Source organism: Ctenopharyngodon idella, chromosome 10 (assembly GCF_019924925.1).
Source record: "Ctenopharyngodon idella isolate HZGC_01 chromosome 10, HZGC01, whole genome shotgun sequence".
In the NCBI taxonomy this organism is placed as follows: domain Eukaryota; kingdom Metazoa; phylum Chordata; class Actinopteri; order Cypriniformes; family Xenocyprididae; genus Ctenopharyngodon; species Ctenopharyngodon idella.
Window position 1 is genome coordinate 6,937,559 of NC_067229.1, and position 27,669 is coordinate 6,965,227.

The window sequence follows — 27,669 nt, forward strand, 5'->3', positions numbered from 1 at the left end:
ATTAGTGCTGCTGCGAAGCTTCGCCTCTAATGTAAGACACTTGAGAGATCACAAGTCATACAGTACGCTGACACGGAGTTTGGTGTATTAGGCTATAGTATTTCTATTTTTTAGTAGGTTGATAAATGCAATGAAAATAGTTTATATAATATGAATACAAGTAAAATGTTTAGCCTACTGTATGACGTATGGGCAAAAAGGATTGGACGTAAAAATCAATGATAAACATGACCATGAGAACATGTCCATAACATTTCCCACTCGCCTTTTAACGAGATCACTAGTCTGTGTGTTCTCTCTGTAAATGAAAGCAAGTGCAACATTAGTTTTGCAAACTGAAGAGCTCAGAATGTATGATAATGTATTTTTTTTTTAAACTTACGTAATATCACTCACTTATATGCAGCCCACTTAACAAAAGTATGTCCAGAAGGCGTCTTTTCAACGTCTTTGTCACAAAAGCCGTACGTTGAAAAGACGTCCACTGAAGAGCCAGAATGAAAGTTTTTATGACGTCTTTTTTTTGACCATAAACCGATTTGTAAATCACAAAAGTAAAATGAGAAATCGGGCCAAAAAACTAAATGATATGTTTTTAAACTAAACGAAAAAAAATCGAATAAACGAGCTTTTCATTTCTCGTTATTCCATTCCAAATAGGAAATGAAATGATCAAAACGGAGCGTATACACACACATAGCAGAATAACAAATCAACATGTTGTGAATTAAAGCGTGTTATTACTCACTTTCTCCATGTAGCGATCCGCAGAGGCACACGATGTAGGCGAAAGAGACCAAAACAACCACAGATGTGTCCAGCCGCATTATGTCTCGCGACACGTTTTAGTTTTCTTGAAAAATAAATCCACCTCTGGCGTGTCCAGAAAAAAATAATAATAATAATAATTCAATAAAATAAAATAAAACGTTACTTAGCTTATATCCAGGCCAATAAAGTCTCAATCCTAGCGACAACTTAAATGCGACCCCCCAAGAAGGGGACCCAGGGGTCCAGCGTGCTTCAGTTAAAAAATAATGTTCAATTTAAGTAATTGTTGCCTACACCGCACGGGTTAAATTACTATTAAACTGGGGCGGCGCTAGGGGTGGGCTTAGGGGGAGCCCCGAATATTTTTTCAAACAGCCCCGAATCTTTCAGGTTTGAGGTTTCTTAAAAGTGCTGTCAAAATATCATTTTTCGATAAATATCTCTCCAAAACTGCTTTTCTGCCGTATCCATACACCGACACCGGCAGCGCTTTCTCAGTGTTTGACAATGGGACATGGTGTAAGTGCTAGAATGCACTTTGATGTTTGGGAGTGAGTTTGTCTTTAATTTTCTCCAAAACAGTACAGTAAAATTACGTGACAATTAATGCAATACTAGTCAGAGTGACAATGAACAAATAACAGTTGACAGAATGAGCAAACCTATAAAGGAAAGATTTTTATGAGTGTTTGAAAATGGGACATTGTGCGAGAGGTTGAATGCACTTTGATGTGTGTGTGTGTCTTGTTGAGTATCATTTCATACATCAGATATTAATGCCTATTTCAAACATACAGGTTTTTATAGCTCATATGCAATGCAATGATAATTGATGGACAAATAAATGCTGCCCAAAAGCCTGTTGTCATATTTGGCATTTACATTAACATGATTTAAAAAAAAAAAAAAAAAAAAAAACTATCTTTAAAAAATTAACATTAATACATGATGTATAATGAAACATCTGTCTCCATGTCTTCCTTGGTCTTCCCTGTCCCCTGCATTCTCCTGGTGGTGTCCACTTCATAACTGTCTTTGGGTGTTGTTCGGGCATGTGTGGGATGTGTCCAGCGAGGTGCACCCTTTGCTCTGAACGTCGCCTCCTATGTAGGATAACATAATGTCTATTATTACTAATATTGTCTATTAATATTTAAGGTCTGTGTTGGTGAAACAGCATTTGTAAAGTGGCGTTCACAAAAGCACTAATACTCAAATGACTCAAATCAGCTGGTTGACCGATTACAACTGTAAGTTGACAAAAAGTAATTATTCTTGTTTGTTACATCCAGATATTACTTTCATTTTTAAATGACCAATCAGGAGAGCTGAATGGACTAACTACTGCCTCTACATCCCATGATTTTAGCAACTCGGAGAAAGACAAACAGTCAGAAACATTACAAAGATGATTTATTTGGAAAGCAGACATTATAAAACTTGATTGACATTTTAATTGCAGACAGATTTTAGTCATTTTTTAATATTAATAGACAAGAGCAAAACATGTTTTAAAGTTCTTGAGAGTCATTATTTCATTCCATGTTCAAGCAGCACACAATACTGATCAACAGAATCAAACAGCAATCAATCTGTCAGTATGTTGCTATATTTCATATGCAGAGTATGACTGTAAATCTATATTCATGATCGGTCAGTGGATTCTGAGGAGGAACAACAGAGCCGTTGGTCTGAATGGAGGTTATTCTTCTGTCACGCTCATGAAACTTCATGTCAGACCTCTAAACAAATGATAAAAAAAACATACATTATAAAAAACACATACATGCATTCCCATTTATAAAGACGCTTACACATTCATTTTTTTTTTAAAGTTTATAACTGTTTCATTAAAATATACATGTTATAATAATATTAGAAAAATAATGTTGATGAAATATTAAAAATATATACATCTCAGTATAAATGTATTGCAGTTTAACACTTACCAGTGGTGTCCAGTCTGATACCATCACTGATCATTAGATTCCAGCCTGCTTTTATACAGTAATAAGTTCCTAAATCATCAGCAGTGATATTATTAATAATTAATTGGCTCCTGCTTCCCTCTGAATATTTGTTGCGGAATTTTTCGTCATAATATTGAGCCTCTTCAGATCCAAAAGTTCGCAGTATCATCATTGGACGAGCGGATGATTTGATCACAAACCAAATAGCAGCTTTACATTTAAACTCACAAGATAGAGTCACATTCTGTCCTAAAGTGACCTGCTGATCAGTGAAACCTTCTGTGTGTTGAGACCACACAAACACACCTGAACACACACAAAACACATCATTCAGATTATCATGACAGAATCACAATGAATTACACAAAATGACATGAAATAAACTTACAGAGGAGTGAAAGCAGCAGAGTCTTCATTCTGGGATCTTGTTGAACGTGTTCAGGTTGAACTTGTGTGCAGATTGATGTGTGTAACTTTATAACGTCTTTTAGAGGAAGTGCTGCTGCTGAGCGTCAAAACACAAAATGAATCAGATGAAATGATGAAATGATGCCAACCCAGAAATAACCATATCGTCATCAGTTACTCACCCTCATGTCGTTCCAAACCTGTAAGACATAATCATCTAAAACACTATTCATCTTCAAAACACAAATGAAGATATTTTTAATGAAATCTGAGAGATTTCTGTTCCTCCATTGACAGCTACGCAACTACCACTTTGACTCTTCAAAAAGTTCATAAAGAGATTGTAAAACTAATCCATATGAATTGAGTGGTTTAGTCCAAATTGTCTGAAGAGACTCGATCACTTTATATGATGAACAGATAAACAGAACAGAATTTAGGCTTTTATTCAGCATAATATCATAGTTTACTCCACTATATTTCATAAAAACATATTATTCCTCATTATTTCGAACTGAAGAAATCGTCTCAGGTTATGTGCAGTTGTGTTCAAAAGTTTACATACAAAATGTTAATGATTTTATCAAAATAAGAGGGATCATAAAGAATGCACGTTTATTTAGTACTGTCCTGAATAAGATATTTCACATGACAGATATTTACATATAGTCCACAGAACAAAATAATAGCTGAATTTATAAAAATGACCCCATTCAAAAGTTTACATATGTTTGGTTTTTTAACACTGTGTGTGGTTACCTGGATGATCTACGACAGTTTTTATGTTTTATGATAGTTGTTCATGAGTCTCTTGTTTGTCCTGAGCAGTTAAACTGAGCTCTGTTCTTCAGAAAAATCCTCCAGGTCCTGCATCTTTTGCATATTTGAACCATTTCCTGAGGTGACTATAATCTTGAGATCCATCTTTTCACACTGAGGACAACTGAGGGACTGAAACACAACTATTAAAAAAGGTTCAAACATTCACTGATGCTCCAGAAGGAAACATGATGCATTAAGAACCGGGGGGTTCATTGCATCATTGAAGGGGGATGAAAACATTTGAACAGGTTGAAGATATGCAAATTTTTCTTATTTTGTAATTTTTTGTCATTTTTCTTATATTTTTTCATTTAGCTTTGCCCTTCAGAAGCTACAGAATTCTAGATTCCCTACATGTAAAGTAAAACATTTCAAAAGTTTTTTTTTTTAAATTTTGATGATTAGAGCGTACAGCTCATGAAAGTCCAAAATCCAGTATTTCAAAATATTAGAATATTTCCTAAGATCAATCAAAAAATGGATTTGCAAAACAGAAAAGTTCAAGTTCTTTAAAGTATGTTCTTTTGTGCACTCAATACTTGATCGGCAGGACATATTACAGCAAATGACTTGCTCCTAGCACAAATTACTGCATCAGTGAAGTGTGGCATGGAAGTGATCAGCCTGTGGCACTGCTGAGGCACTATTGAGCCTTCAGATCATCTGTATGTTGTTGGATCGACTGTTTCTCATCTTTCTCTTGAAAATATCCTATAGATTCAGGTCAGGCATATTGGCTGGCCAATAAAGCACAGTAATATCATGGTCAGCAAACCACTTGGAAGTGGTTTTTGCACTGTGGGCAGGTGCTAAAGTCCTGCTGGAAAAGGAAATCAGCATCTCCATAAAGCTTGTCAGCAGATGGAAGCATAAAGTGCTCCAAAATCTCCTGGAAGATGGCTGCATTGACTTTGCACTTGATAAAACACAATGGACCAACACCAGCAGACGTCACGGCCCCCCCAAATCATTATTGACTTCAGAAACTTCACACTAGACTTCAAGCAGCTTGGATTCTGTGCCTCTCCAGTCTTCCTTCAGACTCTGGGACCATGATTTCAACATGAAATGCAAAATTTACTTTTATCTGAAAAGAGGACTTTCGACCACTGTTCACTGTCCAGTTCTTTTTCTCCTTAGCCCAGGTAAGATGCTTCTGACGTTGTCTCTGGTTCAGAAGTGGCTTGGTAGTCCTTTTCCTGAAGATGTCTGAGTGTGGTGACTCTTGATGCGCTGACTCCGGCTTCATTCTACTCATTGTGAAGCTCTCCCAAGTGTTTGAATCGGCTTTACTTGACAGTATTCTCAAGCTTGCGGTCATCCCTGTTGCTTGTGCACCTTTGCCTACCCAATTTCTTCCTTCCAGTCAACTTTGCATTTAATATGCTTTGATACATCACTCTGTAAACAGCCACCCTATTCAGTAATGACCTTCTGTGACTTACTCTCTTTGTGGAGGGTGTCAATGATTGTCTCCTGGACCATTGCCAAGTCAGCAGTCTTCCCCATTAGTGTGGTTTCAAAGAACAAAAGATACCCGAAATTTATACTGTAGGGATGGTCATTTAATGAAACTCAAATGTAAATATTCTAATATTTTGAGATACTGGATTTTGGACTTTCATTAGCTGTACGCTCTAATCAACAAATTAAAAAAAAAAAACTTTTGAAATGTTTTACTTTACATGTAGGGAATCTAGAATATATGAAAGTTTCATTTTTTAAAATAATTTACAATAAAAAAATGAACTTTTTCACGATATTCTAATTATATGACCAGCACCTGTATACTTACATGTTTCCCAAAAGACTTTTTATGCTTTTTGGCAGTTCATTTACACAACAACGGCGTTTTGGGGTCTTGAAAACGGGTTTCAAAGTGCACGTTTTTGAAAATTATAGCGTTGTCATCTCCATGTAAACTACAAAAACATGAATTTGTAAAAACAGTGACCATGCACATGCGTATTACATGTTCAGTCTACAGGCACATAGTGTTTCTTTACAAAGTAACATCGCCAACTACTGGCCTGGCATAAATAATACTCCCTTTTTAATAATTTTTGCAGATCCGTGTGAACTGGAGTGTGTTTTTGGTTGTGAGGGAAAGATAACCTTTTTCAGCTTCCCAAAGAACCCAGCGTTAAGGGAACAGCGGATGCAGTTTGTTTTTCCGGGGTAGCAACACAGTTGTGCACGTTTGTTTGTTTGTTCCCAGAATTTTGGTGACGAATGTCCCAGCTCGACACTGGATTTGCAGATCATGGGCGGTGAGTAAAGCTGCATCAGATGTCTGTGTTTTGTTGGCAATCAGCGCTCAAGTGCATATAATGTAAACAACACGAACGGTTTTGTTTCCTTTTTATTTATAATGATGTCGCAGCTTGCAGACAATCTCTGCGCAAAAGCTGTGCGCGCTCGTGACTCTTTAGCTCTGCCCACGGCACGCCTACAGGAGCTCGGCTTTTTTCGGAGAGTCGGTACAGCGTATCTATCTTTTATAAACATGACTTTTCTGAGATATGAAGGATGCACTACTACTCTACAGGTACTCAAGATTAACATGAGATTGGTGGAAACTGTCTTGACTCATTCCAGACCCAATAAACAGTTAGTTTCTAGTTTTTCTAATTCTTTTATATTTTTACCCCTTCTTGACACACTTCATCCCCTGGTTTCACAGACAAGGTTTAAGCCTTGTCCCAGACTAAAACTCATGTTTGAACAATTTTAACTGAAAGTAACTTGTACTGACAGATTTTAAAATATGTCAGTGTCATTGTTTTGTCTCAAGATTCACACCAGTAATGTTTTTTTTTTTTTTTTTTTCCCCTAGGGTACGTTTATAAAAGCTACTGAAATGCCCTAATTGAACGAAGACCTAATCCTGGCTCAATCTAAACCCTGTCTGTGAAACCGGGCTTATAAAGCGTAAATGAGCACTTACATAAGACTTTTTATTTATTTATATAACATTTTTGTTGAGTTTATGTGACAATAAGGTTTTTATTATGTTCTGATGTTTTGATGTTGTATGAGGTTTTATGTTACTAAGTCATGATGATGATGTGTTCAGTTCAGTCCAAGCCAAATGTCCTTTTAGGGAAAGTGATGCAATTCATTTCCATTAAGTGGTGTCTGGAAAAAAGGGATGTGGGTGATTCATTTACCCTAAACTATTGAGTAACCACATGGGCTGCATTTCCCAAAAGCATTGTTCGCCAACTATGGCCACAAGTTACACTGAATTGTGTTGGAATTGACGAAACGAACCCCAGATGAGCTTGATTTGAATTTAGACACAATTTTGATTCACCCAACTTTTTTTTTTAATTTTTCACTGACTATTTTTCCTCAACCTCTTTTTTTAACTATTGAAAAATGTTGATGTACTGAACATTTCAGCACATTTGGATTCTTTAAAACTGTTGACTGATGTTGCACACACAGAAGAGGCGGAGACTTCTGGTGGCACATATATTGTTTTATTGCTGAAACACCGTAAAAACACAAACAGCAAGAAATTAATTAATCTTTCAACTGTGTTTCAGTGACTGGCAGTGTGATTTCTTCATATATAAATGAAGCTCTCTTTCAATAAACTCACTATACACAATCTTATGACAATACATCAAAAGAAAATGAGAATATATTGCTGTATACTGTCTGTAACGCAATAACATTTTCATTACATCAAACAGACAATAATACTCAATAAACATACACAAACGGTGTATAAGCACTTTGTTTCCTTTTTAGTAGGCTATATTTCTCGCTGTGTGCTCTGTTGTAAACTCTCTGTATCAGCAATTTAGTTGTCCCTAACCCATGACAGATTTACAGAACACAAACGTAATAATAAACAAATATCAACTCTTTTGTAACAACATTGGGTGCATTGTAATTATATTCTCTGACGACATTAAGCACTCTATTATGTTGTAATGCCTCGCGCGGCCTCCACCACCACAACGGAGTCGGCCGCCTCCCAGCCGCGATTGCGCAATCCCTCGCGCGAGCGCCGCCGGCCGCATCTTAACCGCTGATGCGGCTAAATTTATCGATTTAATATGCAAGTTCATCAAACTAACACATAGAACTAACGTATAAACATTTTATAAACACAAACTGTGATGCCACATCACTCATCTTACCTGTAAAAACACATAAACAGCAAGGAATTAATTAATCTTTCAACTGTATTTCAGTGACTGGCTTCATATATAAATGAAGCTCCCTGTCCTGCGGCTCACGATCACCCTCTAGCGTCACCCGCCAGCGTCTACAGGTCTAAATGATGTTTAAGTTGGCATCATTGCACAATACTATATACAAATAGTGGCGTGCAGTGGTGTTCTGAAATGAGGAGGCACATTTTTATTTATTTATGAATCAATGTAAATTCATCTGCATTACTCTTAAAGTTGACACATCTTCCTTGTTAAATAAACATTACTTTACATTACATCAAAAAAGAAACCAAATACAATTCTGTTTTGTAATTTTACATTAACAATGTATTGTAATTTCTATTCTATTTATCAAAACCAAGTCAATCTCATCAAGTTAGTGTTTTAAGCATTTCTACATTCATTCCAAAATAATAACTAAAGGCAATAATAATTTAAACAATATATTTTATTTGTGTATTGATGTTTTTCTTTTTAATAGTCATCTTAGGCTATTTTGGATCATCAGTCATGCTCCGTAAACACTGTCTGTCACAGGCACGAATTGTATTTTTCATTTCACCAAGCTGATTGCACTAAAACCCCCCGCATTCATCGTGTTTTCAGTCCATTTCAAGTTTGATTTTGACGTGACATAAAGCGGTGATATCTAACTGGGTGATCGGTTTACTTACTTTTCAATTAGTCTTCCCATTGACGCCATCATTTGTTTATTCAAACTGACGCGCGGAACGCGCACGTAAACAAGAGGCGGGATTTATCGCACAAACCAATCATATCCAATCATAACCAATTACATCGAATCATAGCGCGATGGAGACGTTGCCTCCTCTCACGTGACTTTCCCCCATTCATTCTCAATTACCCCCAACAAAACCCACCGCACGCCGGGGGTCTGATGGTTTTCTATGAGAGCAAAGGGAGGCATGACTTGCGCTCTTTTTAATGTCATAATTTGTAATATTTGTGTTGTTTTATATGTAATATCGATTATTTTCTCATCCTATTTTTTTTTTTGAGGAGGCACTGCCTCCCTTGCCTCCTCGGAGGAAACGCCCCTGATATATACATATATTTAACGCACAAACCATCATATTTAACAAATGATAACTAATAATATTAATGATAAACAATACATACATGACTACTTGAGTTCATATCACTACACTAACATGACTAACATGATCAGTCTTTATTTCTACAAGATGATATTGTCACAGCTGGCAGAGAAGAACATAGAGATGGATCTAAATGCAGCAGTCCTTTATTTCCAAACTCAAAACTTAACACAACGCTCAGGATTCTCTGGATCAAAACATGAACGGAACAACCAACTTTACCCAATGAATACCAAATGAAGACTGAGAGAAAGCAAGCTCATAATATAAAAATCAAACCAATCAAAGCAATGAGTAACAGGTTAATCAAACAATGAAAAACCATGGAAACAAACTAATACTAAACACAGACAGGCAGGCACAGCAAACTCAAGACTATACGTTTACATGAAAACGATGTAGTACTAAAAATGAAAAAGTTTTTTTTGTACAGATGACAACGTTATCAAAACTATCCCCGTTCACAAGGATCCACGAAAATGACTAAAAACGCATGCCAGACAAGTAGTTGGCAATGTCACTTTGTAAAGAAAGATTACGCACCTGCTCATTGTGTTAAAGAAGTAAAACATTGGATGACTTGCAATTTTCTTCTATTAAATTCAGATAAGACTGAAGTATTACTTATTGGACCAAAAACCTGTACACAGAATCTCTCAGATTACAATCTGCATTTAGAAGGATGTACTGTTACTCCATCCTCGACAGTTAAAGACCTGGGTGTTATATTAGACAGCAACTTGTCCTTCGAAAATCATATCTCATATGTTACAAAAACAGCCTTCTTCCACTTCAGAAACATTGCTAAGATACGGAATATGTTATCTGTTTCTAATGCAGAAAAATTAGTTCATGCATTCATGACGTCTAGACTAGATTACTGTAATGCATTACTAGCTGTCTGTCCTGCTTCCTCAATAAACAAGCTACAATTAGTACAAAATGCAGCTGCTAGAGTTCTTACCAGGTCAAGAAAATATGATCATATAACACCAATTTTATCATCTCTAAACTGGTTACCTATTAAGTTCCATATCGATTATAAAATATTGCTACTGACCTATAAGGCCCTAAATGTGTGTACTTAACCGATCTTCTATCGCCCTACAATCCTTCACGCTCTTTAAGATCACAAAACTCTGGACTTCTGGTTGTACCTAGGATAGCTAAGTCCTCTAAAGGAGGGAGAGCGTTTTCACATTTGGCTCCTAAACTCTGGAATAGCCTTCCTGATAATGTTCAGGGTTCAGACTCGCTCACCCAGTTTAAATCTAGATTAAAGACGCATCTCTTTACCCAAGCATTCACATAATGAATCTCATATCAGATCAATTGCACATGACTATCTTTGCTTAATGTTATGAACAGCAGCTACGCTAATTATTCTCCATTTGCTTTTCGCCCGTCCCGAGGTGACTAGAGAGTACATCAGCTTCAGTTTGGATCCAGCCTCTTAAGAAGACCTCAGATGACCAACACCTGTAAAGACGGCGCCAACTCCTGCTAGGACTACAGATGACGCAACATCTGGATCAACACGCACATTCGCAAATTTCTATATATATCCTAATTATTGTTAATATGTAATTAATTATTTCCAGGAGCTCATTGCTTCTACCTTGCTAACAGTGATTGTAAATTAAATTGCCTAAATTATTACATTATTAGCTAACTGCATTCTCTAAATTGTAAAGTTGACATGCATTCTCTGTAAAGCTGCTTTGGAACGATATGTATCGTGAAAAGTGCTACACAAATAAATGTGAATTGAAAAATTGAATACGTATTCTTTTACAGAGCATTTCACAACAAAACCTGCCCAATTGCTGCTCAAAACTAGCCCTGACGTAAAAATCACGCTCAGGGGGTAAAATCCGCGTTTTTGGCGGGGTTCCTCTGGTAAAATTTGTATTCCAGGGGCTAAAGATCATGTGGTCGCTTCAACCTGCAGACATGAAAAACAGCCCACAGCAACAGTGTTAAAGTAGCTCAATTTTGCGGGAAAACTGCAGACCTGGCAGCACTACATAATACTCATGTGCATGACGTCCCTGTTTTCACAGATTCGCGTTTTTGCATTTTACATGGAGATGACAACGGTAGCGTTTTCAAAAACTTGCACTTTGAAACTCGTTTTCAAAAGTTTGCCTTTTCAGGCCACCAAAACACTGTTGTTGTGTAAATGAATGGCCAAAACACATAAAAAGTTTTCCGTTTTTAGTTGAAAACGGTGTCGTGTAAACAGCCCCTAAAACACAAACAAACCAAACAACCCTGACAGATGTAAGTATTTAAAATTTTCAGTCATTTACTGAATTTTTAAAAACATTAATGGGTAATTCAAAACATTTTCCATCATTTTAACAAAAGAAAAAACAAACCAAACAAACAAACAAGAATGAACACATTTAAACCTACACTGTAAAAAGTGATAACCTGCAATTGTTAAAGAGAAAAAATATATATATATTTGACCCATAAAACTCACTTTTGTTGGTATAAATTAATGTAACTCAGTGATGTTAATATATATATATTAATAAAAACATTTCATTTAGATATTACCATTTTCATCTAAACTGAAAAGATCACAATTTGTTGATTTTACGGATGACTCTGGACAGTTTTAAAGGCAAGAAACCAAAATGCTCAGCACATCAAACATTTTTAAAAAGTAAAAACAAAGAATGTTTTGATGAAATATGTTCTTGGGGAAAAAACAGGAAGTGAAAATTGTGCCTAAATTTCAAATCAAGCTCATGTGGTGGTTACACAACTGTTTAGGGTAAATGAATCACCAGACACTACTTAAAGGGATAGTTCACTAAAATGAAAATTAAGTTTTCATTTGCTCATCCTGGTGTTGTTCTAATGCCAGATGCCCTTCTTTTTTTATGGACCACAAAAGGAATATTTTTAAATTCTCAGTGCAATTCAGTGCACGACTACACGGCAAGCTCATGGACCATTGGTCAAGCTCAGGATTTTCATTAATTTGTACATTAAATTTCATATCGTACACCCCCAGAACACTTGCAATATACGTCACGTGTCGCATGGGATCACAATGATACTTCAACGTCTTTTTAAAACACTTCATGCTGGTCGCTATTCACTGCCATTATATGGACGAGCGCAAGCGGGACATTTTTTTTTTTTTTTTAGGCTGAACTATCTCTTTAATTTAACAATTACTTACTTAATGGAATTGAATTGCATCACTTTACCTAAAAGGATGGACTGAACACATCATCATCATCATCATCATCATCACTTCCCAGTCAACACGTGAGATCATGAGAGTCACCAAAACAACACCAGAATCTGATTGCATCCGTCAAATAGAAATATCACAGTGGTCTCACATGGTGAGCTCACAGGGTGAGCATACAGTGAGTGCGCTGTGACCTCATTTTGATTTACTGAACTTTACTGATGAAAAACGTTCCATTCATATTTGTAGCCTACAGAGGATTGCTTTTATTGTTCAGTTTTGTCTCTCATGCGCCTGTTTATTTGGTCTGGAATGTAAAAGGAGCAAGTTATTTTTAACATCTATAACAAGAATTTGATGAATCTGCAGGATGCAAACCCACATGATATGCACCCATTTCCAAAAGAAAAAGTATATTTTGGAAGCTTTTTTGTTTTGTATTATAGATTCATTAAAACTAAAACAATTATGAACTGATTTTGAACTGAAGGTAAGATAGATATTTGGACCTAACTTTTCCAAAACAAGGCATCACTCAGTAAATAAACAGTAAGAATTAAGTTGTACTTGCATCATTTCAGTGAATCATCTGATTCATTTTGTGTTTTGACGCTCAGCAGCAGCACTTCCTCTAAGAGACGTTATAAAGTTACACACATCAATCTGCACACAAGTTCAACCTGAACACGTTCAACAAGATCACAGAATGAAGACTCTGCTGCTTTCACTCCTCTGTAAGTTTATTTCATGTCATTTTGTGTGATTCATTGTGATTCTGTCATGATAATCTGAATGATGTGTTTTGTGTGTGTTCAGGTGTGTTTGTGTGGTCTCAACACACAGAAGGTTTCACTGATCAGCAGGTCACTTTAGGACAGAATGTGACTGTCACCTGTGAGTTTGGATTAAAAGCCGTTACTTGGTTTATGATAAAACCACTCGTTCGTTCAGTGATGATACTGCAGACTTTTGAATCTGAAGAGCCTGAATATTATGATGAAAAATTCCGCAACAAATATTCAGAGGGAAGCAGGAGCCAATTAATTATTAATACTGTCACTGTTGATGATTTAGGAATTTATTACTGTACAAAACCAGGCTGGATGATCAGTGATGGTATCAGACTGGACACCACTGGTAAATTGCAATACATTTATAAACCTGAGAGATAGGCCTATTATTATTATTATGAATGCTACTATATTTATGCAGAAGCAATACATTAAGTAAGTTACTTTACCTGCTTTTCTAAAGACATGACTCAAGAGGACAGTGAGGGATCTGGATCTGGATCTGGATCTGGATCTGGACTGGACAATGGTAAGAGTTCATACTGCAATAAGATTATACATCTGAGATTTATATATTATTATTATTTTACATTATTGTTAGTTTTTTTAATTAAACTGTTATATAAAACTGTTTAATAAATTGGGAGATGGGAATTAGCAGCTAATGCATGTTTTTTATGATTTGTTTAGAGGTCTGACGTGAAGTTTCATGAGCGTGACAGAAGAATAACGTTCATTCAGACCAACGGCTCTGTTGTTCCTCCTCAGAATCCACTGACCGATCATGAATATAGATTTACAGTCATACTCTGCATATGAAATATAGCAACATACTGACAGATTGATTGCTGTTTGATTCTGTTGATCAGTATTGTGTGCTGCTTGAACATGGAATGAAATAATGACTCTCAAGAACTTTAAAACATGTTTTGCTCTTGTCTATTAATATTAAAGAAATATTAAAATCTGCAATTAAAATGTCAATCAAGTTTTATAATGACTATATTCAGAATAAATCAACTTTTTGATTTTCAATGGTTTGTTTTTGTCTCTTCCTGAGTTGCTAAAATCAGATCCATTAATTGAGTGGAATGGGATGCAGTGACAGTAATTAGTCCTGATTGCTCATGTGAAAATGAAACTCAAATCTGTATGTAACAAACGAGACTGATGATAACTTTTTTCGGTTAGCCTTCATTAACCAGCTGATTTGAGTCATTTGAGTATTAGTGCAATTGTCAACACATTAATAATGCTGTTTCACCAACACAGACCTTAAATACTTAAATACCTTACACTTCTGTTTCAATACTTGTGTAAATACTTCAGTTCCAGTTTAGCTACATCTCCTTTTCAAGGGAGGGGTTTACTTTTACTTCTCAAGTTCTGCAGTACTTCTGCTCAGATTCATAATCTTACTGCACAGAATGAGGACTGTGCAGCTTGTACTCTTCAGTAAGTTTAAAGGGTTAGTTAACCCAAAAATGAAAATTCTGTCATTTATTACTCACGCTCATGCCGTTCCACACCCGTAAGACCTTCGTTAATCTTCGGAACGCAAATTGAGATATTTTTGTTTAAATCCGATGGCTCCATGAGGCCTACATAGGGAGCAATGACATTTCCTCTCTCAAGATCCATAAAGGTACTAAAAACATATTTAAATCAGTTCATGTGAGTACAGTGGTTCAATATTAATATTATAAAACGACGAGAATATTTTTGGTGCACCAAAAAAAAACCACTTATTTATTTAACGACTTATTTAGTGATGGCCGATTTCAAAACACTGCTTCAGGAAGATTCGGAACGTAATGAATCAGTGTGTCGAATCCGCAGTTCGGAGCGCCAAAGTCACATAATTTCAGCAGTTTGGCGGTTTGACACGCGATCCGAATCATGATTCGACACGCTGATTCATTACGCTCTGAATCTTCCTGAAGCAGTGTTTTGAAATCGGCCAAATCTCCTCCTTTCAGAACACCACTGTACGCCACTGCTATACATGATCTAAAACCATGCACATAATGTATCATATTTGTAATCTTTATTTCTATCAGAGGTCTACTGATGCTTGTTTGATGTTTCTAAACTCAAAACTCTTGTATTTTCTGTTCTTAAAAGAAGCTGCTCGAGATCAGAATCAGACAGAAGTGAACAATAACTCGCAAAGTCCGAATGCACCGCAAGCTCTGATAGTTTTATACGCCATACTGAACATTGTTGATGTTTTTGGCAATAATAGGCTCTATGTGCATCGAATAAAATAATATGTCATATAAAATATCTTTCTTTTAAACACTTCATGCTACATTCCTTTAGTTATCAGCTGTATAATGTTTAATCAGAAATGTTGGTGGTATTTTAGGCCTATTGCAGATCAAACTTCAATTGCGCAAAAAAAGACATCAACAATGTCAAGATGAGGAACTGAAACAGTTTTACCACGGAAATGGTGACTTATTCAATCAATCTGAATGTGAACATGATGAAAAATCTTTCTACAGACATTAGAAGCTAATTTATGTTTTTTACATCATTCTATAGTTTTCTGAAGTGGAGTTTCGTCTGTCCCACCCGACCAACAACACTTTCGTTCCTTTTCAAAAACCAAAGACAAAACCACAAACCTAATCAAGAGTAAATCATCTCATACAGTCTAATAGAGATATACTGAGAGTAAAATATTGTTAGCTTGTTGATTGTTGTTTGTTTTAGACTGACTGATGTTTGTCACCTAAACATGTGTGTACTGTAAAGCAATATATATCATTATAAAGTGTGTGTGTGTGTGTGTTATTATCTGGATTGTAAGTTTATGTGTTAAGAGTTTATTAATATATTTCAGTGTCAATAAAAGGCCTTCTGCTGTAAGCCGTGTTGCTCATTTGACTGATCAAACTGGACGTGTGTAATGCTGTAGAGAGATGTGTGTTTATCGTATCTTCATTGTCTCTCTGCATTCATCCGCTCTGAGAGAGAGTTTCTCACAGCTGTGGGTTAGTCGGCCTCAACTCTGCTCTGCTTTATATGTTAAGTTCATGTACAGAGTCACACACTGTGGAAAACATCAACGCATGAGCCTTTTCTATTTTTGTCTTCATCTCTGTTCCACTCCAACGCTATTAAGTGTGTTTGCTGGTGTCCTATTTTTATTCTGCAGTAGCATTTCTGCTCAGATTCATAGTAAAATATTTTACTGCGTATAAATTGAACAACCACAGAATGCAGCTTTTACTCTTCGGTAAGTTTAAGTTACTCAATGTAATTTCACTGTGATCTTCACATGATTAGATTGTTTTCAAGAGCGAAGAATTATGTGTTTTACTAGATGTGTTTTATCTCCACAGTTCTGCTGGTGTGTCAAACCACAGAGAGTTTAACTGATAAACAGGTGAATTTAGGGCAAAACGTTACTTTAGACTGTCAGATTGATGTGATAGATATTTATTGGGTTTTCCAGAAACTGACGGATTCTCCAGCGCTGATTCTGTGAACTTTCTCATCAAAATCTACATCATCTCTTATACAAGATGAAAGATTTAAAGACAAATATTCATCACTAACTTTGAGCAGGTTATTTATTAATAACATAACTATTGATGAATTAGGAATATATTATTGTGCAAAAAAAACTGTCTCAGGCCTACAGCTCAGCAATGGCGCCAGACTTTACATCACTGGTGAGTGGGTATATTTTTATTTTAACAAACCTGTTTTATCAGTTGTTATATTAATAAATTATCTAAAACATGTACATAATGTAACCTCCATTTCTATCAGGTCTGTGTAATATTAATGCATGTTTGATAAACTCAAAACTCTTGTATTTCAGAATCAGAATCAGATCAGAATCAGACAGAAGTGAAAAATAACTCACAATGTTCGAATACTCTGCAAGCTCTGATAGTTTTATACGTCATACTGAACATTGTGATGTTTTTGGTAATAATAGGTGAGATATTATGGTTCTAAAATATATAATATCAAATAATATATCACTAAAGTATCTTTCTTTTAAATACTACATTACTTTAGTGATAAACTGTACAATGTTTAATCAGAAATATCGGTGGTATTTTAGACCTACTGCAGATCAAACTTCATATGTGTAAGAAAAGACACAAACAATGTCAAGACGAGGAACTGGAGCAGCTTTACAGCACAAATGCTGAAGAGGTCAAACACATCTCTTATTCTGCTTTCTTAATCAACAACTTAACACTGGAAAACAACATTCAGCAACTAATTATTGATTTATTTATTTACTTTTCTGTAGTTTTCTGAAGTGGAGTTTCGTCTGTCCTGTCCGACCAACAACACTTTTGGAAAAAAACCTAGACAAACCTGATCAATTGTTTAATATTGACTGATGTTTTAGATTGTTTGTATAAACATAAATGTAATTCAAAATTGTTCATATCTTTTCAGCATTGCTACTCTTTGTTTTGTTTTTCTTGATAAGTAAATCTGTAGTAAATTTCTGTAATAAGTTGTTTTTGATTTTTTTGAGTGTTTTTTATAACTCACAAAGACGGAAAATGGTAAAAAGCAAAGCTAAATATGTATCGGCCTACAGCATATACAGGGCTGTAGCCTTTGCTTCATTGAAGTGTTAGAGGCCTCAGATCAAAATGTATTAGTACACAGAAAAATATTGCTCACATTTTTATTTTCAGTAATATATTACTATTATAAATACATGAGAATACATTAAAGGATTATTTCAACTATTCTGCTAAATAATGAGAATAAAATATTGTTAGCTTGATTGACTGATGTTTGTTTCCTAATCATGTATATAATGCAAAATTCTTAATATTTCTTTCAGCACAGCCTTTCTTTAGTCTTAATAATGTCTTATAAATGAAATATTAATACAAGTTTGATATGTTGCTTTTGAGTGGCTTCATTCTTTAACTATGGATTTTTATATAAACAGTTAAACCCACAATGATGTAAAATGGCAAAAAGCAATATTCAGTGGTGGCCAAAAGTGGCTAATAAAATCTTCAGCCTTTATTCAAATATTAGTAAAAATGTTAAAAATTGACAGTATATTATGTAGTTGTGCTTGGAGTCAATTGTTTTTTTTGTGATGATAATGCAATGAAACATGCCCAGTTGTGCGGACATCATTTTTGGCCAGGCTGTCATACAAAGAAATTATGAACATACGCAAAAAAAAAGAAAAAAAAAGAAAAAAAGGAGAACCAACGATATATTAATGTCACAGACACGCCAGGCTCTACACTCACCCAATCACATCGCACTCCCTCTCCTGAGTACTGACAAGCCACACCTCACGCTCATTCACACTCATCACCACAGCCACATAAAAGACACGCCAGTTCACTCAGTCACTGTCCGGTCTCGTTGACACATACCAGTGTTTACTTACCTCCAGGACTCCCTTGCTCGACTACTTACCTGTCTCCAGCGTTTTCAGTGATTCCTAGTGTCTCCTCGTCTCCTGTGCTTCTCCTGTGTGTTCGTCTGTTCCACGTCTCCCGGCATCCACGCTTCCTAAGAACACACAGACAAGTATCAGTTCCAGTTCATCGGCTCATCGACCTTATCATCTGCCATCACTCACCTGCACTCTGCTCACGCTCTGCTTTACCTGAAATAAACCTGTTAACCCTTACCTGTGTCTCTGCTCCCTTCTGTATGTAACAATTAATAACTGATTGTTATAGTCAATGTATTTTTTTTCCTGTAAGCTTTCTGTTTTTCTATGCATTTATCTTGCATAGTTAAATAAAACCTGTAGCTGTAGTTTGCCTTTTTTCCCAAATAATTTTGTCAGATAAATACCTTAACCAAGTTTAGTGTTTTGTTCTTCCCTCATAATTAAAATATTTTAAAAATGTAAAATATTGTCCTGATATTTTCATGGTTTAATCGAACTTGCAGGGTCATTAAAAAAAACATCTGGACGTCACTTTTGGCCACTCTGTGTGTGTGTGTGTTAATATCCAGATTGTAAGTTTATGTGTTAAGAGTTTATTACAGTTTTTTTCAACTGCTTACACACATTTTCAAAACTTTGCCTCTTTTTTTCAAAACTTTACACACAAATCCAAGAATTGCACACACAAAATGCAAAATGCCTCACATCTCGTGCAAAATGAAGCACTGCATTCAAAATATCACAAACATCTCAAAAGCAAACATTTGTCTTACTTTTCAAACACATTTACCATAATATTCTATTTTTGGATATATCATATACACACAGTTATTCAAAACCTAAAGCTCTTCTTTCATAAGCTGCTATGTACATTTCTGTACAAGATTGAAAGTAACTGGCAGAGAGATGTTGAAAAATTCACGGTAAACAGGAAAGCAAGATTGAAACCAAACTTTTTTTTCTTTTTTTTTTTACTGTAAGCATTTGTGGTTGTGAATACAGTATTGCACAGTACAGAATAAAATATAATACATCAACCATGTGTAGTTGGACAAAAAAATAAAAAAAAAACTAGCATAATTTTTGAAAAAGGTGAATATTCCAAAGGAATGGTGTGTATGTGTGTCCTGGTAGGGGACCAAATGTCCTCACAAGTATAGTAATACCAGTGCATTTTGACTTTGTGGGGACATTTATATACAGAATATACAGTATAAAAACCATTACGCCTATGGAGTGTCCCCATAGAACATGGAAACCCAACATGTGTGTGTGTTTGTTGGTGGGCGAGATGGTTGGGTGTATGTAGGCTTCATCTCTCCTCCTGGCTTGGTCCGGCCACAATACTTCATCCACGTCACATGCTATGTTCTCTCTTGCAAATCCAACCTTAGATGGAGGCAGCGTCAGTGTCTCCACATGCCTCCTCCATTGCCTGGAGAAGTGTTATGTTGACATAGGGATGACGATCATGCACTTTCCAGGGGTTTAGAAATGATGAATATGGAAGCAAGTAAACAACAGAAAAGTTGTTCAAAATCTATAACTTGACCTTTGGCCTATTTATAGGTCTATTCTAAAGCCATGTTTGTTTGGTGTTAAGTAAAGTAATGAGTGTTTGCACATGTGAGGAGTTAGTGTGAGGCACTGATGAATTAGTGAGGCATTTTGATTGGTTGAAATCAAGATCAAGATACTTCCTGTTAGATTTTTGTGTGTTACATAGAGAATTGTGTGTTGTGTTTTGCAAAAAGTGTTTTATGAAATTGAAAACTGAGTCGAAGCCCGAGAATTAGTGTATGGTTTTGCAGATTTGGTGTGTGATTCTGCTGTTTGAGTGTCAGGTTTCAGAAATTGTGTGACAAGTAAAGATTTTGTGTGTAAGCAAAAACTGTAATATATTTCAGTGTCAATAAAAGGCCTTCTGCTGTAAGCCGTGTTGCTCATTTGACTGATCAAACTGGACGTGTGTAATGCTGTAGAGAGATGTGTGTTTATCGTATCTTCATTGTCTCTCTACATTCATCCGCTCTGAGAGAGAGTTTCTCACAGCTGTGGGTTAGTCGGCCTCAACTCTGCTCTGCTTTATATGTTAAGTTCATGTACAGAGTCACACACTGTGGAAAACATCAACGCATCGGCTTATTCATAGTAAGATATTTTACTGCATATAAACTAAACAATTACAGAATAAGGACGGTGCATCTTTTACTCTTTGGTAAGTTTAAGTTACTCATTTTTAATGGTTTCATTGATTTGGTCATGATTGGATAGTTTTACAGAGATGAATTTGTTTACAATGTTGACTTTTACAGAATAATCTGCGTTTTATCTCCACATTTCTGCTGGTGTGTCAAACTACAGAGTTTAACTGATAAACAGGTGAATTTAGGGCAAAATGTGACTTTAGACTGTCAGATTGATGTAAGAGAGATTTATTGGGTTTTCCAGAAAACAGGCCCATCTCTACGGCTCAGTGACGGTATCAGACTTTACATCATTGGTGAGTGTGATTAAAATTATGACGAACCTGTTTCATCTGTTGTTATATAATCTAAAAGCAGTTACCATACACATAATGTATCAGCTTTAATTTTAAACACAAAACTCTTGTATTTTCTGTTCTTAACAGAAGCTGCTCGAGATCAGAATCAGACAGAAGTGAACAATAACTCAAATACACAGCAAGCTCTGATAGTTTTATACGTCATACTGAACAATGTTATGTTTTTGGCAATAATAGGTGAACTTTCTGACTACGTCAACTTTTGTATTTCACAGAAGAAAGAAAGAATTAGCTAATGATAAACAAGTCAAGTGTTTATCATTAGCTTATATTATATCTTATATCTTATATTTACGACTTTAAGCCTTTCAGTAGTTTTCTTGACTTAAATATCTTCTATATATGTTTGTAGGCCTTTATAAATACAAACAGATCAATGTTTTATCTCTGCATGTTTAGCTGCAAGACATCATCTTTAAAAGGGAACGGCGCCATCTACCTGCTGCTGGTATAAGTGTCACAGTCTGACGAGACGCGCTGTGGGAAACTGTACTGAACACTCAAAGTGGCCCGGATGTTTATCAGTAAAAATAGTTTAGAACATACTTGAGTCAATACTACATTGTATATTATGTCATGAACATTTTAAATAAGTTTTAATGTGTTTGGGATCAAGTATAGACCTATCTGACACGTGAAAATAGATAAAGAGGCCAGTAGGCTATTTAAAGTCCCTCATACGGACCTACATTTTGGGGTAATCATTCCTCATACTCACTCAGCCCGTTTTATAGAGTACCTCAGGGATGACGTGTTTTTGTAGGCCAACACGGAAGTTAGCGGCGCACGGGTTCCCTCGATCGAAAGCCTATGCATTTTTCCAATAGACTTTTGGAAAATTGCAAAAAATAAGCTCTGTGTTTAACAAAGGGTTATGACACTTACATGTTTTGTCTATCAAGATAATCTTTACAGGTTAACACAACATTTATACATTTTGAAGCCTAAATAAAGTCGTCAGATATAAAAAGCTAACAGTAGGCTATAAACGGACTACAGCACACCATGGTCGCGGATCAACGTCACCACCACTAAGCTTCCTCAAACTTTATTTAAAAAACAACTTTATTTAAGAATATGCTCGCTGATTATGATCTGCGCTGTGTATGAATACTTATCCACTTTTTCATGAGAAATGCTGTCCAAATGTCCTGTTTGTCATGATGACGTCTAAAGTCCCCGCCAAAGGAAGTAGTCCCTTTTAGCAATTTGTTAGCAACCGCCGTTTTTAAGACACAATAAAGGTTTAAAAAAATCACAAGCGGGCTATAACTGGTGTGTTTTATGTCATAGATCAAAACGTGAAAATATTTAGAGGCTTTGTTAACCACAGACCTTATTTCAGGCGATTTAGCAAAAACCCATTCAAAAAGCCCATTGACTTCGGGGCGATGGAACCGGAAGTCCTAAAATACTAACTCGCTTCCGGGTTTTGCCTACAAAAACACGTCATCCCTGAGGTACTCTATTAACTTAAGATATAGACCCATTTGGATCAGACGTCAGTTACGTCACTTGCAGCTGCGCGCACATAGTGGTTTCAGAAAAATAGCAGTAGCAAGTGGAGGAAAATGTGCAAAATCCACAGAATAAGAGAAAAATGTTTTGTTGTACCTCTGGATGTCGGAATCGGAATGCAAAAAATATAGTCTTCATTTTTATAGAATACCGTCATTGAAAACACCCTTTGAAGCTAAACGCAGACATTTATGTTGCAAATCACAGACTGGTCTGATGAAACCTATGATTAGTCTGCTATTAAACCATGAATTTGATGTAAACAATAAGTCTACATAATATTCACATATGCAGTTCATTGAGGACTTACATACATAGCAGTTACAGCATGAAATAAAATTTAAACCTATAACATTTTACATAGATTACTTTTAAACATAGCCTATAACATTTTTATTTCATAATTCTGACTTTTTTTTCTTGCATTTGTGTGTTTATAACTCCCAGTTCGGACTTTATAACTCACAATTGTGAGTTTATTTCGCAATTCTGAGGGGAAAAAAGTCAGAATTGCGGGATAAACTTGCAATTCTGAGGAAAAAAGACAGAATAACAAGTATATCTCACAATTCTGTTTTTCCTTCTAAGAAATGAGATATAAACTCAGATAGATTTGCGAGAAATAAAAGTCAGAATTGTGAGATATAAACTTGAAATTAACTTTTTTATACTTTTATTGCGTGGCTTCCATAGGCTGCTACTGCTCAACTGTCATTTTCTGCTACCAGGTAGGTTCTGCCCACAAAAAAAATGTCATCGCTGTTTGCAAACACCAAATTGGTCTATAAATAGCATTAAAGTGTGAGGTGGCGTCATCAATTGGTTCTGTCGAATCTTCTGATTGGTCATCCTGATGCTCTCTAGGAGGCTTAACTTGCGAGCTAACTAAATAAGGACAATGTAATCTCATGTAATATGTGTCACCTGTACTTTGAGAAAAGATTAAAAATTAGAATGTATAAATAGGCTAATAACAATAAAAATTGTTTTATATACAAAGTTAACAATTGCAGGATTCTTGTAGTTAACAGAATCACTTTGGGGACCAAGAGATACAGTCTTGGTTATCTTGTTTCCATGTTGAGGTCGTATAAATAATAGCTGAAATAGTCAATGTTAGAGTCACCATGATATCAAAATTGGCCTTTTCCTTTTTTTCTTTTTATTGCCGTACTTATAATAAAAGATTTATCAGTGCACATCATTATTTATTTTTTAATTTATGTTCCCTCTTAATTTTTATTCAAAATAATTTCCCGTCCCTCCTATACATCTCGGCTGCATGTGACATCGCAGGTCACATGACAGTGACAACATGGCTTACGTAGTACGTCCAGATTACATTCATACTACACATACTACACACTCATTCATATAGAATGTACTTTCTTAGCGCTGGCAAAGTACTTATTCAAAATAAGTAGCTACTCAAGAGAGTATGCGATTTCGGACGCAGCCCTCTTTTCTTCTCTGATGACGTGCTTACTGGCGTGAGGGCGGGACAACCTGTCACTCACATGAATTCGACCAATAGCAAACGTTTCACTTGATATACGTTACAATAGGGAAAAAAAGACTGTTGAAACTTCTGTTACATGGCGACTTTAAAGACCATAGCTCAAAGTTTTGACGCAGGCATGTCTAAACCCACATCACTCACTGGAGCTAAAACACCTACCAGACACATTACACTGGCATGTTTGGCCTTATTTTTTGTTTGAAAAATAAACTTCAAAATTAGATTTAGTTCAGGTGATAATATAGCACTTAAATATATTTATGAAATGTAAAACTTATTGAAACCTGAAACTGATTAATCTGTTCATGTATGTCATGCACTCTGACCTTCTTAATAGCAGTAAACAGTCCGGTCAGTGTAAATTCAACTTCTACATTCTCTTTTCAAGGGTGGTTTCCTTTCAGTTTTTTTCTGTATGTTGCAGTAGCACTTCCGCTCAGAATCGTAGTTAACGATCTTACAGCATATGAGCTAAACAACCACAGCATGAGGACGCCGCAGCTTTCACTCTTCTGTAAGTTACTCAATGTAATTTCACTGTGATCTTCACATGATTGGATTGTTTTCAAGATTGAAGGAATGATGTGTTTTACTAGATGTGTTTTATCTCCACAGTTTTGCTGGTGTGTCAAACTACACAGAGTTTAACTGATAAACAGGTGAATTTAGGGCAAAACGTGACTTTAGACTGTCAGATTGATGTAAGAGATGTTTATTGGGTTTTCCAGAAACTGACGGATTCTCCAGCGCTGATTCTGCGAACTTTCTCATTAGGATCTACATCATCTCTTATACAAGATGAAAGATTTAAAGACAAATATTCATCACTAACTTTGAGCAGGTTATTTATTAATAACATAACTATTGATGAATTAGGAATATATTATTGTGTAAAAAGAACTGACTCAGGCCTACAGCTCAGCAATGGCACCAGACTTTACATCACTGGTGAGTGTGATTAAAATTTTGACAAACCTGTTTCATCTGTTGTTATATCAATACATGATCTAAAACCATGACATAATGTATCATATTTGTATTTTATTTTTAACCTTCATTACTATCAGGTGTGTGTAATATTAATGCATGTTTGATAAACTCAAAACTCTTGTATTTCAGAATCAGAATCAGATCAGAATCAGACAGAAGTGAAAAATAACTCACAATGTTCGAATACTCCGCAAGCTCTGATAGTTTTATACGTCATACTGAACATTGTGATGTTTTTGGCAATAATAGGTGAGATATTATGGTTCTAAAATATATAATAAAATAAAATATCAATAAAATATCTTTCTTTTAAATGCTACATTACGTTAGTGATAAACTGTACAATGTTTAATCAGAAATATCGGTGGTATTTTAGACCTACTGCAGATCAAACTTCATATGTGTAAGAAAAGACACAAACAATGTCAAGACGAGGAACTGGAGCAGCTTTACAGCACAAATGCTGAAGAGGTAAAACACATCTCTTATTCTGCTTTCTTAATCAATGCCTAAACGTTGAAAAACAACATTCAGCAGCTAATTATTGATTTATTTATTTACTTTTCTGTAGTTTTCTGAAGTGGAGTTTCGTCTGTCCCGTCCGACCAACAACACTTTTGGGGAAAAAAAAACCTAGACAAACCTGATCAAGAGTAAATCATCTCATACAGTCTAACAGATTCTGCTAAATAATGAGAGTAAAATATTGTTAGTTTGATTGTTGTTTGTTTAATATTGACTGATGTTTTAGATTGTTTATAAACATAAATGTAATTCAAAATTGTTCATATCTTTTCAGCATTGCTTCTTTGTTTTTTGTTTTTCTCAGTAAATCTGTAGTAAATGTCTATAATAAGTTGTTTTTGATTTTTTGAGTGACTCACAATGACTGAAAATGGTAAAAAGCAAAGCTAAATATGTATCGGCCTACAGCATATACAGGGCTGTAGCCTTTGCTTCATTGAAGTGTTAGAGGCCTCAGATCAAAATGTATTAGTACACAGAAAAACATTGCTTACATTTTTATTTTCAGTAATATATTACTATTATTAATACATGAGAATACATTAAAGGATTATTTCAACATTAAAGGATTATTTCAGCACAGCCTTTCTTTAGTCTTGATAATGTCTTATAAATTAAATATTAATACAAGTTTGATATGTTGCTTTTGAGTGGCTTCATTCTTTAACTATGGATTTTTATATAAACAGTTAAACCCACAATGATGTAAAATGGCAAAAAGCAATATTCAGTGGTGGCCAAAAGTGGCTAATAAAATCTTCAGCCTTTATTCAAATATTAGTAAAAATGTTAAAAATTGACAGTATATTATGTAGTTGTGCTTGGAGTCAATTGTTTTTTTTGTGATGATAATGCAATGAAACATGTCCAGTTGTGCGGACATCATTTTTGGCCAGGCTGTCATACAAAAAAATTACGAACATATGCAAAAAAAAAGAAAAAGAAAAAAAAGAAGAACAAACGATATATTAATAACTAATTATGTTGTAGTCAATGTATTTTTTTCCTGTAAGCTTTCTGTTTTTCTATGCATTTATCTTGCATAGTTAAATAAAACCTGTAGCTGTAGTTTGCCTTTTTTTCCAAATAATTTTGTCAGATAAATACCTTAACCAAGTTTAGTGTTTTGTTCTTCCCTCATAATTAAAATATTTTAAAAATACAAAATATTGTCCTGATATTTTCTTGGTTAAATCGAACTTGTAGGGTCATTAAAAAAAACTCTGGACGTCACTTTTGGCCACTCTGTGTGTGTGTGTGTGTGTGTTAATATCCAGATTGTAAGTTTATGTGTTAAGAGTTTATTAATATATTTCAGTGTCAATAAAAGGCCTTCTGCTGTAAGCCGTGTTGCTCATTTGACTGATCAAACCGGACCAGTGTAATGCTGTAGAGAGATGTGTGTCTATCGTATCTTCATTGTCTCTCTGCATTCATCCGCTCTGAGAGAGAGTTTCTCACAGCTGTGGGTTAGTCGGCCTCAACTCTGCTCTGCTTTATATGTTAAGTTCATGTACAGAGTCACACACTGTGGAAAACATCAACACATTGGCTTATTCATAGTAAGATATTTTACTGCATATAAACTAAACAATTACAGAATGAGGACGGTGCATCTTTTACTCTTTGGTAAGTTTAAGTCACTCATTTTTAATGGTTTCATTGATTTGGTCATGATTGGATAGTTTTACAGAGATGAATTTGTTTACAATGTTGACTTTTACAGAATAATCTGTGTTTTATCTCCACAGTTCTGTTGGTGTGTCAAACTACAGAGTTTAACTGATAAACAGGTGAATTTAGGGCAAAACGTGACTTTAGACTGTCAGATTGATGTAAGAGAGATTTATTGTG

At 35.3% G+C, this 27,669-nt stretch overlaps 1 protein-coding gene and 1 long non-coding RNA gene across 6 annotated transcripts in view; one reads left to right on the forward strand and one right to left on the reverse strand.

The window, feature by feature from the left end:
• The window catches only part of insrb (insulin receptor b), a 134,026-nt gene extending 130,732 nt beyond the window's left edge, over window positions 1-3,294 (reverse strand). For 2 of the 3 annotated variants that reach the window (XR_007932300.1, XM_051910250.1), the window contains exons 1-3: window positions 3,130-3,294; window positions 2,721-3,047; window positions 749-2,513 (exon numbers count right to left, since the gene is read on the reverse strand). Coding sequence is in view for 1 of the 3 variants with exons in the window: in XM_051910250.1 (XP_051766210.1) it covers window positions 749-827 (79 nt within the window). In the remaining 2 variants the exon portion in view is untranslated. The remainder of the gene's footprint in view (window positions 1-748; window positions 2,514-2,720; window positions 3,048-3,129) is intronic. The other variant, XM_051910251.1, reaches the window with a different exon arrangement.
• A 9,758-nt stretch (window positions 3,295-13,052) lies between these two features.
• On the forward strand, window positions 13,053-25,884 carry LOC127521181 (uncharacterized). 3 transcript variants are annotated; one of them, XR_007932303.1, is made up of 7 exons: window positions 13,053-13,227; window positions 13,310-13,630; window positions 13,748-13,813; window positions 13,975-16,967; window positions 17,120-17,239; window positions 25,667-25,761; window positions 25,862-25,881. It is a non-coding gene; the product is annotated as an uncharacterized LOC127521181 (long non-coding RNA). The 3 variants fall into 3 exon arrangements; XR_007932302.1 differs by lacking the exons at window positions 25,667-25,761; window positions 25,862-25,881 and adding exons at window positions 17,369-17,463; window positions 17,564-18,040; XR_007932301.1 differs by lacking the exon at window positions 17,120-17,239 and adding an exon at window positions 25,420-25,539 and having other exon boundaries at window positions 13,054-13,227; window positions 25,862-25,884.
• The last annotated feature ends 1,785 nt before the right edge of the window (window positions 25,885-27,669 follow it).